Source organism: Pipistrellus hanaki (genome assembly GCF_964339955.1).
Source record: "Pipistrellus hanaki genome assembly, chromosome: 6".
Lineage (NCBI taxonomy): Eukaryota > Metazoa > Chordata > Mammalia > Chiroptera > Vespertilionidae > Pipistrellus > Pipistrellus hanaki.
This window is the reverse complement of record NC_140508.1, coordinates 6,127,687-6,139,580: the sequence shown is the minus strand read 5'-3', so window position 1 is coordinate 6,139,580 and position 11,894 is coordinate 6,127,687. Positions and strand designations below refer to the sequence as shown.

Below are 11,894 nucleotides of genomic sequence, written 5' to 3'. Positions count from 1 at the left end.
GCTCAGCGTGGGGCCGGGCCGTGGAGTGAGCCTCGGCTCCCCTGTGCCCCGCAGAGGGAAGGCCACACCTGCCACCCACTGGCCATTTCCCATAATCCTCCTGCCAAGGTCTGCCGCAGCCCACCACCGTCACACAGCAGTTCTAGACAGTCAGCTTTACAGAGGGTTTTATAAAAACAGCCTGGTGCCTGCTGGGTAGAATAAATACGGGCTCAGCCGGCCAGGGAGAAGCGCTGGCGGACAGTGCGCGCCATCCCCGGCAGCCCGGCCGTGCGCAGGGCCTGCAGCAGCCCTGCCGCCAGCGCCCCTGGCCGGGCCTCGCGCAGCTTCGTGAGCTGCCTCCGCAGCGACTGCTGCAAGGACAGGCGGTCCTCCGGGGACCGGCGGGGAGCCCAAGCCCTCGGGCCCGACAGGGCCTGCTGCAGCTGCAGGAGCCTCCGGAAGGACACGTTCTGGAAGGCCACGAAGTCCACGAGGGCACGTTCACACTCCTCGGTCCCTGTGGGGGGGTTGGCCAGGTCCTGGGTGAGGGCTCCCTGCACACAGCCCTCCTCGTGTCTTGGCGTTAACCCCTGGGAGTGACCTGCTGGCTCTCAGGCCAGGAGGGTGGTGGGAGGGGCGGCCCCAAGATGTGGGCCTGGGGTGAGGGGACGCTCTGCTGACTTGGGCACCCAGTGATGGGTGGGGAACAGCATTGCTAGCCAACGCTAAAGCCATCAGCACAGTGCACTCCATGGTGCCACTGCCACTACCCAGGGCTCCTCGGTGGGTCTTGGGGACCCTTGACCCCATGAGGCTGGAGGCACTTCCCAGATGCCCGCTAAACGCCTCATGGCTCCAGGGCTGGACTGGCCAAGAGCTGGGGAGGGCACAGGCTGAGCTTGCCGCCCCCTGGCCAACCTCCCCTCATCTGCGGTCCCCTCTATCCCCCCCACCTGCCCCCGTCCAGTCACCTGTACTCCCTGGCTCTGGAGTGCCGAGTGGGGGTCCTGTGCAGCTGGTGCACATGGCGTCACGGAAGGGGGTGCCCGGCACGTTCAGGCCCAGGCTCAGGGCTGTGCAGTTGCTGTGGGGCTGGCACTGCTCTGAGCTGGAGCTGTTGGCGGAGAAGGTGCCTGGGGGACATGGTTGGCACTGTGTGTCCTGGGTGGGGGTGCCTGGGGAGGAGATGGGAGGACAGGGTCAGGGTGACCCGGAGCATTCTCATGGAGAGCCCTGGCACGGCCACCCACGGTGCCCAGCACCCACCAAGGGCAACCACTCCATAGCCCGGCGGGCAGGACTTGTGCTCCAGGCAGAAGCCTGCAGACTCGAAGAAGCCTGGGCGGCAGCGGCAGGCCCGGTTGTGGAGCGCAGAGCAGGGCCGCGCCTCCTCCTCGTGCTCCCCGCAGACCACGTTGCAGTACAGGCAGCGCTCCAGGTAGTTCCAGAACTGCGTGTAGTGGTGAGGCGGGCACCGGCGGCACGTCGTGGGGCGGTCCCGGCTGCACGGCCGGTGCACGAAGGTGCCTGGGGGGCACTGGCCGCACACCAGCCACTCCCGCGTGCCCACGTCCCGCCACGGGTAGGTGGGCACGTCCTCCGCTGCCCCGAGCACGGCCAGCATCAGCAGGAGCGGCAGCGCCCTCGGCAGGACCAGGGGCAGCCTCGCCGGCGCTTTCATGATCCTCCCTGGAGCAGGACTGGACGGGCCGCCAGTCCGCCCCAGCACCATTCCCACTCGGCCGGCAGAGCAGGCCCCGCCCCCCCACCTGCAGCCAACCAGAGACCTCCAGCTCTGGCCCAGCGCCTCCTATTAGGGCTGGCCTCCCAAGCCCCGGGGAGGGGCTGGTGACCTCCAGCAGGCCGTGTTCTGACCCAGTTTGTTTTGTTTTTGAAATACGTATATTTTTATTGATTTCAGGGAGGAAGGGAAAGGGGGAGAGAGAAACATCAATGATGAGTATCATTGGTCAGCTGCCTCCTGCACACCCCCTTCAGGGATCAAGCCTGTGACCTGGCATGTGCCCTTAACTGGAATTGAACCCATGACCCTTCAGTTTGCAGACCAGCACTCTATCCACTGAGCCAAACCAGCGAGGGCATGTTCTGACCCAGTTTTGGGCACAGTCTCAGCACCCTCACCTGGCCAGGCTCCCCCCACTCCCCGGTGGAGGAGGCAGTCCTGTGAGGCCCCCCATCGCCAGGCACAGCCTGTGACAAAGCTGTCAGGGGTGTATAAGGGGGGGCAGGCAGGCAGGTTCCTCTCCCCTCTGGTGTCAGTGTCTTCCTGTCCAGCTGCAAGGATGGAGGCCGAGCCAAGTTTAGGCACCCTCTCGTGGGATAGGGTGGGCGGGGGACTCCAGGCAGATGCCCCCCTCCTTCCTCTCTGGCATCTCAAACTCCACCACCAAGCCCAGGCAACGTGAACAGTTTACCCATGTGCCAGGGCTTTATTCGGCCCACCTCCAGGCAGTCCCAGCATGGCTCAGGGTGCACCCCTCCGTGCGGCCCCCACCCCCGGTGGCTGCAGGGCTTCCCCCAGGCGGCCAGAGACCTGGGTGCCGTCTCATGGCTGCCCCTCACGGACCGGCCTCTGACTATAGGCTTTGGACCAAAGGGTTGCTGTTGCTGGGCCTGGCCCACCCTGAGCCAGCAGACAAGTGCCCCACTCATCCAGGGAGGGTGGCCCAGGCGTCCCCAGAAGAGTAGCCTGTGGTTCTGCTTCCTGGCGGGGGCGCCCCAAGTCCAGCACACCGTGTCCTCCTGGGGTTCTGGGGAGACACGGAGGACGCTGGCCACACCTGCCAGGCCCCCTCCCTTCTCCCCCCCCCCATGGGTGGTGGCCGGCAGTGTCCCCCTGAGGGCTGGTCAAGACCCAGTGCTGCTGTCAGCAGGAGGGACACGGGGAAGGGAGGCTTCCTCTGCTGGCAGCCACACCCACGAGACCTACCCACTGAGCCTGTCCGTGCGGTCACTGGGGGTCCAGCCGTGGCCGGAGGAAGGAGGAGATCTTGCTCTGCGTCCTCCCTGGTCTCTCTTGGTCGGAGGGGCCTGGGCACAGAGGAGGGAGTCCAAGGGGCAGCTGGTGCACCTCTGCTGCCCGTGCCTCCCGAGGCTGCACAGGGCTCTGGGTGACGGGAGGGCGCAGGAGCACCAGCAGGTCACCCTACCTGGCCGGAGCGCCCGGGGGGCGAGGCTGGGAAACGCCTCGGAGCTCCCTTCCTGCCGTGCCGGGGGCACGGTGCCTGTGTCCAGGGTCGGCCGGCCGGTGAGGTCTGCCCACGTCTGCCAGAAGCGCAGCTTGTGGTGTGGGCGCACGAACATGCTGAACCCTGGGGGCGGGGGGGGCAGACGCTCAGGACCTGCCCCGTCACGAGTCCCCTTCCCCAGGGCCCCTCCAAGGCCCTTCAGAAACTTGCTCTGCAGCAGGGGTAAGTCCTCAGGCCTCGAGGTGGTCAGCGCTGCCACCACAGCCACCACCTTCTCGAAGTCGTCGTCCCGTTTGTAGGTGGTCAGTGCTGCTAGGAGCTGCCTGCAGCCCCCCGCCCCCAGGGCCCTGCGGGCATCCGCCAGGTAGGTGCTCACGACAGGCGGGCTCGGCTTCTGGGCCTGCGGAGCGCCGCGCCCCTCTTGTGCACAGAGGCCAGCGTCTCCTGAGGGAGGGAGAGACTGCGTCGGCCCAGAGCCCCAGGAGGCTCCTCCCTCCGAGGGCTTCAGCTCTGCTCCCGGCTCTGGTCAGAGCCTCCTCAGGGCCATGTACCTTCGGGTGGTGGCTGGGAGGCCAGGTGAGGCTGGCCGCAGTTCAGGTGCCCTCCAGGGTCCAGCTGCCTGGCCGCACTCTGGGACATGGTCACCTTGGGGACAGGCTCCCTCCTTCCCGAGGCACAGGAGACTGGAGTCCCCCAGCTGGTCCCCGATGGGGCAGATCTGGTGCTCACATCCTCCTCGGGCCTGACTTGCATGGCCGGTGGAGCTGGCTGCTCGGAGAGACGCCCTGTGGCACCAAACCGAGAGGGAGTGACTCTGGGGCTGGAAAGTCCCCTCCCCGGGCGGTGTCCCTGAGGAAGTCCCACCCAGGGCAGGGCCCCTCTGCGGGGAGGGACAGGGGCTCAAAGGCCCCGGTGTGGGTAAGACAACAGCCGTCTGTGCTCTGGGGGTCAACGTGGTGCCCCCCATTGGCCCCTACAGAGACAGGGAGGCTAGACCAAGCTCGGGCCCACTCAGGACCCCAGGTGCCAGCCCCTCAGCCTGCCGGGAAGCCCCGCTCACCACTGGGGTCCAGGGCTGGCTGTGCCCACTGCCCACGCGGAAGGCTGTGCTCAGGCGGGTGGCTGCAGCCTCTGCCCGTCAGTTGGAAGCAGAGCTCCTCAAACTGCTGCTTGTGGTGTGGCCGCACAAACTGGTAGAAGCCTGTTGGAGGGGGTGTCTGGGTGCGCGGGTGCCACATGCTGCAGCACCACCCGGACCTTTGCCAGGCAGCAGGGACAGCCCTGCACCTGGGAGGCCCACCTCTGCCCACCCTGGCTGCGGCACCCCTCAAGGCACCTTGGAGCAGGCTGTGCTTCTCGGGGTCTTGGGCAAAGAGGGGGCTGAGGTGGTCCGCCAGAGCCTGGAAGTCGTCCGAGCCCTTATACTCCTGCAGGGCCCGCGTGAAGGTGGCAAAGCTGGCCCGGCTCAGCGCCTGCTTCACAGCCACCATGAAGAGCTTGGCTCTGTCCGCCTGTGCGCCTGCCGCCAGCCCCTCCTGTGGACACAGCCAGGAACCCATCAGACACGCCAGAGCCTCCGACCCTTCACCGTCCCGGCGTGCGGCCGGCAGGCGGCAGGGTCCCGCTGAAGGCAGCCAGGAGGGGCTGCGGGGAGGCCACTCCTCTCAGGACCAGCACAGGTGGCTGAGGCCCTGGGCTGCCCTCTGGCCGCCTCCTGCCCCCGCCGGCTCAGGGCCGGTGCAGCCGCAGCGGCACTCAGCTCAGAGGACGCTCCTGGCCGGGGGTGGGCAGCTCACAGCAAGGGGCGCCTCTCAAACCCTGGGGCCGGGGGTGCGGCTCATGTCCACTGTGCCCTAGGCCCTGACGTGGGCCTGGACGGGAAGCGTGGAAGCCAGGCTCTCTGGTCTGCCCAGCGCAGCCCTCAGCACAGGCTGGCCCCTGGCACCCAGCCCACTTCCTGACACCTGCCTGCTTTTTCCCAGAAGCGAGAGAGACGGGCAAAGGATGCGCGGGGCTTCCCGAGGCTTCTCGGCCCAGACTGTCTCCTCAGTTGCTCTCAACTGCTTTGATCTGAGGTGGGGACGGACCCTCCCGTGTGTGGGCATGTGGCCTCTGCCTGGGGCCAGGCCCAGCACTGCTGCGGGAGCCAGCCTGGCGCAGCCTGCAGGGCCTTCTGTGTCTGACAGGCCCAACCCGACCACACGTGTGCAGGGCCCCGCGTGCGGCACCCGGCATGTGTTCTCGCGCACTCTGTGGGAGTCGCGTGTTCCCGCCGTGAAAGGCTGAATGAGGAGGGGACCTGGGCAGGCCGGGCCCCGCACCAATAAGCACCTGGGCCAAAGGAGCCAGTCGGCACTGTCAGGACCAAGACGCAAATCTGCACCTCACAGTAAATGTCCGGCAAAACCAAGGCGGGGCCCATCAAAGCCGCACAGCGCCCTCAGCTCCTGCACCCCGGCCCGGCCCGGCCGCGCCTCCCACCCTGAGGGGCAGTGGACTGAGAATGGCGCAGGCTTGGCGGCTCACACCTCACTCTGCTGGGTCAGGGCCGGCCATGAGCAAGGGCACCAAGAGCCACACCAGCCTGGCTCCCACCACATCCCCAGGGGGTCTGGGTGGCTCACCCACCTGGCAGCTGACCAGCCTGATCTTCTTCCTGGCCGCTCTCTGCTCCGCCACAGTCCTCTTCTCCCCGGGGAGGGCCGGGCCGGAGTGGCACTGTGCCTGAGGGGGGGGGGGGGCGGCGGTCACACAGTTGTTGTCCCAGCCCAGGCCCTCGGGCCCTTTGTGAAGCCCCGGGTGACACTGTGTGGGGCCACAGTGAGGTCAGCTGGGGCAGAGTCTGAGAGCAGGCACGGCACATGGTCTTGTAGTAACTGATGGGGCTGATGGGAAGGGAGCAGGAGATGCCACCCAGCAGGACAGAGGACCTCCAGGTCAAAGCTGCGACTTCTGGGCAAAAGCCGCTGGGCAGGAGCTGGCCACTGTCCGGCTCCCGAAGGCACAGCAGGACGCCTGAGAGGACCATGTCAGAGCCCACCGGGGGCAGGGGAGCCCAGCGAGAGGGTGCTGGGGAGCCCCAGCCAGGGGCTTGGGCGTGTTCTGAACCCCAACCACCTGCCCAACAAGGGGACTATGGGCTGAGTGTGCAGGTGCCCGAGAATAACAGGCAGTGCCTGTGTCCATCTCTGGAGCCCCTGCACCCATACCTCCTCCTCCCCGGGCCTCCGGGCCAGCTGCTCGCTGTGCTCCAGGGCGGCCAGCAGCCCCACAGGCCTTCGCTGGGTGTGAACCGACTCCTGCTCGTACTCCACACACAGGCTGCCCGCGGCGTCCCCGCCATCCCCGGAGGCTGGGAGTCCTGGGGGAGGGCAGGGGAAGCAGGTCCCCAGCAGTCAGACCCACGCGCGCCGGTCTCGGGCCCTGCCTCTGCCAGCCTGCGGAGCAGCTGGCCACACCCCCGGCCACACACACCTGGAGGCCCCCGCCGCAGGCTGGGCACGTGCAGGTCCAGGCTCTTGGCTTTCTTGGTGGAGAGGGCCCCGAGCGACACAGCCACTGGGACGGCGCCTTCTCCCCGGCCCGGGCTCGGGGGCGCAGCCAGAGGCGCCGGCATCTGGACAGTCACAGGTGGTTGGGTTGGGAGTCCCACCCAACTCCTCCCCTGGGGAGGGGGAGGCCGAGGGGCACAGCCGGCTGGGCACTCGGGACTCACGGTTCTCTGAGCCGCCCGGAAGAACTGGGCCACATCTCGGATGACGTGGCCGAAGTGGTCGTACACTTGGACGTGGGGGCGCACCCAGGATGGCAGCTGGGCTCTGGCGTCCGCACTGGTGAACCTGGGGGGAGCGGCCGTCAGCCCGAGTCCCGCCCCCCAGCAGGGCCCCTGCGGTGACGGGGCCACACCTGTGGTCACAGAGGAAGACGGCCCCATAGTCGTGGCGATGCCGGATGACCCTCCCGATGGCCTGGTTCACGGCCCTGGATGCCTGCTGCCGGTACCAGTCCTGCCCAGAAAGGAACTGGGGGGGGGGGAGCCGGTCACAAGGTCTCCACAGCCACCAGGTCCCCGCCCACCACGTGGCACCTCACCTGGCCCGAGGCCCCACTCCGACCCTTCATCTCATCGAGGAACTGCATCTTGAGGATGACCCGGGGGTCCTTGCGTGGGGGGTACGGGAGACCCGTGACAACCACCCCTCGGCCGTTCATATCCGCAAAGTCCAGCCCCTCGCTGGCCTGCGGGTAGCACAGGCTTCACCCACGAGCCCCGGAAGCCTGCGGACCCACCCAGGGTCTGCCCAGACCCTCACGCCACAAGCTCCCCGGTGTGGACAGTCAGGGACAGACCTCCAAGCCTGGGCCAGGCCCTGGCTGGGTCCACACTCCCAGAACCCCACAACCACTCCGCCTCCGTCCCACCCGCCCCACCCACCCACCCCGCCGGCCCCGGCCAGGGTCAGGGGTGTTTGCTGGAAGCGGGGCCCAAGGGAAGGGACCGCCCGCTCCACCCGCAGCGCAGCCCCCGTGGGGAGGAGACAGCAGTGCGTGTGGGACCCGACTCACCTTGCCCCGGCACACGGCCAGGAAGGCGGCCCCGCGGGACCCTGGGGAGACGACGCTCGCGTAATAAGCACCCATCACCTGGAAGGAGACGGGTCACCGGAGCAGGGCCCTGGCCCCTCCACCTCCCGAGTGTGGCTCACGCACCCTCCTCTGGGAGCCGCTTCATGGCTGGGCTCCCAGGCGGACCTACATCTAGCACCCAGGGCTGCTCAGTTTCCCAGAAAACACGGGGCAGGGCCGGGAGCCTTTCCCCCAGGCACCTGCTGGCCCAGGAGGCAGAGGCCCAGGCCAGACCGCAGCCACGCCCGCCGGGGCAGGCGGCCGGCCCGAAGCACCCTGGGGCAGTGCACCCAGCAAACTCGGACCTCTGAGAAGCTGTCTTTGCTCCTCGGCTCCACAAACAAAGGCTTCAGGGCCTCGAGCTTCCTGGCACAGTCCCGGGCCTGCGGGGAGGGTGAAGGGGACGGTGAGGCTCAGGAGACCCGGCGGCCACGGGCTCCCCCCGCCGGGACACAGGGAAGGGAACACACCCGCCAGAACTCCAGGCTCTTCTCCAGGACGGGGTAGGAGGGGAAGAAGACCAGGAGCCCGTGGGGGACCACGCGGGTGATGTTGACTGGAAGTGAGCAGCACGGTCAGCGGGAAGGGCGGCCAGAGGCCCGCCGCCGCCCCGGACGAGAAAGCAGGGAAGGGTGCAGGGCTGGGCAGGGCGAGGCAGGCGCCCCCGACACCAGGGCCGTGGGTCCAGGATGGGACAGCCAGGCCGGGGCTCCCGGGAACTCACCTAACGTCTTCCCCAGCGAGGACAAGCACTCGTCAGAGAACCTGCACGGAGTCAGGAGGCTGCTGCACGTGGGCCCAGCACCCGGCCCCCCACGCACCTCCGAGGCCAGGCCCCTACCGTTTGTCAAAGGCGGAGCTCAGCTGGGCCCCATCAGGGCCTTTGGGGACAATCCCCACCCAGATCTGGTGCTTGTCGATGACGTGTGGGTTCTCCAGGCAGACTGGAAAGGGGCTGGAGGCAGCGGGGAAGGCAGGGATGTCCCCCATGAGGTCCTAACCCCCAGCACCCAGGCCACCACCCCGGCCCGGGCAGGGCGGCCTTACATCTGCATCTCCAGGGCGAAGGAGGCCACCGGGGCCAGCGTGCCGCTGGTGAGGAGGAGCGTGCGCACGCCCTGGCCGACCAGCTCACGCATGCTGCAGCCGGGGCTGAAGCACCAGTAGCTGAGCACCTTCCCTGCCGGACGAGCATGAGGCTGCACTCAGTCACCCAAGGGAGGCCCATGACCACCACCCACAAGTCTTTCACAAGCAGCTGCTGGGCGCGCCCAAGTGTGGCTGCGGCCTGCCTGAGCTGAAGGTGAGAGAAGGCCCTGCCAGGTGCCCGCGGATCAGGAAGTTGCCCCAGAGAAGCTGGGAACAGACACTGGGTCACCCCCAGAGAGGCCGGCCAACCCCAACCCCAGACACGGAGATCCAGGAAGGAAGCAGAGCCCGCCTCCGACCCCCGGCTCCGGGGCCTCGATGCTGGAGCTGCCGTCCCTCGTCAGGGCCCGCTGGGAGGGCGGCAAGGCCCCCTTTCACCCGGGAAGACACGCCTGCCTCCCACTCGCTGCTCCCACGCCCAGGAAAAGACTTCCACCAGGGCTCTGACGTCACGGCTCCGTCACAGGAAGGCAGGGACTTTTCCAGAAAAGAATGAGCCGCTTTCTGGGGTAGGGTCAGCAAGCCTGGCCGGAGGAGGGGCAGCGGGAGCAGCCGCATTGGCCAGGGCGAGCCTAAGTAACCACCAGGATGGTCTGAACACACAGATTCCAGACCAACAGCGGTCCCTCCTCGGCCTGCAGCTTCCTTGACAAAGGCCAGTCTTCCCCAAACTGAGCCTGGTTCTGTCTTTCGGCATCTACAGCCGACCTCTGGAAGGGCAGTCATCTCCTCTCCCGGCCCCTCGAGCACAGTCTCCCACCGGCGTCCACAGGAAGCTCCTGTCACGTGTCCCCACACCCTCTCCATGTGCAGCAAGTGGTAACAATCCCGTGCCCACCGATGTGAAACTGTGTGTCGTATTTTTTCTCCCCTCCCAGAGGCATCCCCACTTTGCTTTCCCTCACCTTCCTAATCTACCACCGATGGATTTCATGTATAATAAAATTCTCCGGAGCATTTTCTCAATCCCTTCAGATTTTGCTTCCTAGCAATTGTCAGCTTCGCTCAAGTGAACTTACAAAAACCCTCCATAGGTGTGGATGTTCCTTACATGGCCATCGGCCACGGCAGAGACAGTGACCGGGGGACCCCGGGCCGGCCTCAGCCTGCACTCTGTGTCAGGGCCAGGCCCCGCCCCGCCCCAGCTTTCAAGGAGGCCGGAAATTATCCCATTTCCTATAAACACCCACCCTTCTGAGAATCCACACCCTCTCAGAGGAAGGGGAACACAGGTTACTGTGTCCCACGTACCCTCCGCATCCGTACATCTGCCAGGGCTCAGGGCCAGCTGGCCTCCGAGATAATGGTGCTATCTGAGGGGCGAGCACGACCGCCCCACACCCTAACCCTCCTTCCCTGTCCAGCTCCACGGGGACAGCAGGCAGCAGCCCCAGGAGAACGGAGGGGTCCGGCAGTACCGAGAGCTGACCCAGAGCAGGCGGCACCGGAGGGCCACCAGAGGCTCTGGGGATTGGCCGGGATGGGGGTGGCCTTGACCCCAGCACCATCACATTACCCTGGACCTGTTGGGCTACGAACCCCACCCAAAGGCTAAGTCCCCAGGGGCGGTGGCCAGGACTGGGCACCTCAGGAGTCTGAGCCTGGGCCAGCACAGGCCACCCCACACCAGAAGCCACGGTGTGCCTGCACAGGCTCCGCCCCCAGTGTCCCCAGCACTGAGGACTCGGGCAGAAGAGGAAGCTGTATGGAGAGGGCAGGACGCAGGACAGCCTGAGCGCCCCCGGGACCTGAGTGGTATCAGCCAGCAGACCCCCGAAGTGGCCCTGAGGCCTGTGGAGTGGCCTCAGCCTGAACCTGCCCACTCTGTCCGCCTGGTGGGACAGCGTGAGAGCCCGGGGCCTGGTCAGGGGCTGGTGACAACCCTTCTCAAAACGTCCCGGGTGGACCAAGTCGGTTTGGCTCGGTGGATAGAGTGTCGGCCTCTGAACTGAAGGGTCCCGGGTTCAATTCCGGTCAGGGCACATGCTCAGGCTGCAGGCTCCATCCCCAGTGGGGGGCTTGCAGGAGGCAGCGTATCCATGATTCCCTCTCTTCATTGATGTTTCCATCTCTCTCTCCCTCTTCCTTCCTCGCTGACATAAATAAAATATGTTAAAAAAGAAAAAAGAAGAGAAAGAAAACGTCCTGGCCGATGTGGGAGGCTCCTCGCAGGCCTCTCAAGCTCTGACAGCCAGGAGGCTGACTCAGAGGCCGGCCGGTGCCCGCCTGGGGCCGGGCAGGGGACGTGTCCGGCCCCCCGGGAGCCGTACCTCGCCTTCTGGATGCCGTGGAGCTCCAAGCATCTGACCGATGAGCTGTCCCCCGGTGGCTGGTGTCGGGGTGGATGTGTACCTGGAGGGAAGAATGAGCAGGCGTCAGCCCCTCACTTGTAGCCCCCTCCTGGAGGCGGCCCCATCCCATAGGACAGAGACCCTGACCCATAACCTCGCCTGGAGGCAGCCCCCACCTTGTAGGACTGAGAGGCCCCAGGCCCCACTGGGGAGCTGCCCTCGGCAGGGTCTGCACTGAATACCATCTGAAACGAGATGAGGACAAGGTCAGCAGGACACCACACAGGACAGACACTCAGGGTGTCATCATCACCTGCCCCTTTCTTCCAGCCAATAGCACCCCTGCCTCACCCCTTCCCTCCCCTCCCCTCAGGGCCCCCAGCTGGGAGACGCAAAAGAGCTGCAGTCACACCAGCTTGAGTCCCCCGTGACCTGCCCATGGTGCCTGCCATGCTGTCTCCCTCTCTTCTTCACTCCCCACCCTCCCATGACCCCTTCCGCCCAAGAACATCATCGAGTGGGTGCACGCAGCACTGTCCATGGCTGGGCCTGTCCTGCTTGATGCCCAGTGGGCCCGTGCAGAGTGGCATCTGTGCCTGGCACACCAGCATCCTGTTGACTGGTCCCACATGTGAGC

The 11,894-nt window shown here is 66.6% G+C and overlaps 2 protein-coding genes across 2 annotated transcripts in view; both read right to left on the bottom strand.

Annotated features, from left to right (window-relative positions):
- Window positions 1-150: 150 nt before the first annotated feature.
- On the bottom strand, window positions 151-1,882 carry TNFRSF6B (TNF receptor superfamily member 6b). Its single transcript, XM_084888442.1, has 3 exons — window positions 1,249-1,882; window positions 954-1,157; window positions 151-499 (listed from the first exon to the last, which is right to left on the bottom strand). The coding sequence occupies exons 1-3, from the start codon at window positions 1,712-1,714 to the stop codon at window positions 213-215; spliced, it is 957 nt and encodes a 318-aa protein (XP_084744568.1). The 5' UTR covers window positions 1,715-1,882; the 3' UTR covers window positions 151-212.
- A 384-nt stretch (window positions 1,883-2,266) lies between these two features.
- Window positions 2,267-11,894, bottom strand: part of RTEL1 (regulator of telomere elongation helicase 1) — a 36,723-nt gene continuing 27,095 nt past the window's right edge. The window contains 21 exon segments of the mRNA XM_084888438.1: window positions 2,267-2,753; window positions 2,933-3,033; window positions 3,153-3,314; window positions 3,402-3,635; window positions 3,743-3,976; window positions 4,252-4,392; window positions 4,528-4,726; window positions 5,820-5,915; window positions 6,401-6,552; window positions 6,666-6,807; window positions 6,907-7,030; window positions 7,098-7,213; window positions 7,284-7,430; window positions 7,758-7,835; window positions 8,123-8,200; window positions 8,288-8,373; window positions 8,542-8,582; window positions 8,659-8,772; window positions 8,865-8,997; window positions 11,237-11,318; window positions 11,434-11,502. Of these exon segments, the coding sequence (XP_084744564.1) occupies window positions 2,954-3,033; window positions 3,153-3,314; window positions 3,402-3,635; window positions 3,743-3,976; window positions 4,252-4,392; window positions 4,528-4,726; window positions 5,820-5,915; window positions 6,401-6,552; window positions 6,666-6,807; window positions 6,907-7,030; window positions 7,098-7,213; window positions 7,284-7,430; window positions 7,758-7,835; window positions 8,123-8,200; window positions 8,288-8,373; window positions 8,542-8,582; window positions 8,659-8,772; window positions 8,865-8,997; window positions 11,237-11,318; window positions 11,434-11,502 (2,508 nt within the window). The 3' untranslated portion in view covers window positions 2,267-2,753; window positions 2,933-2,953.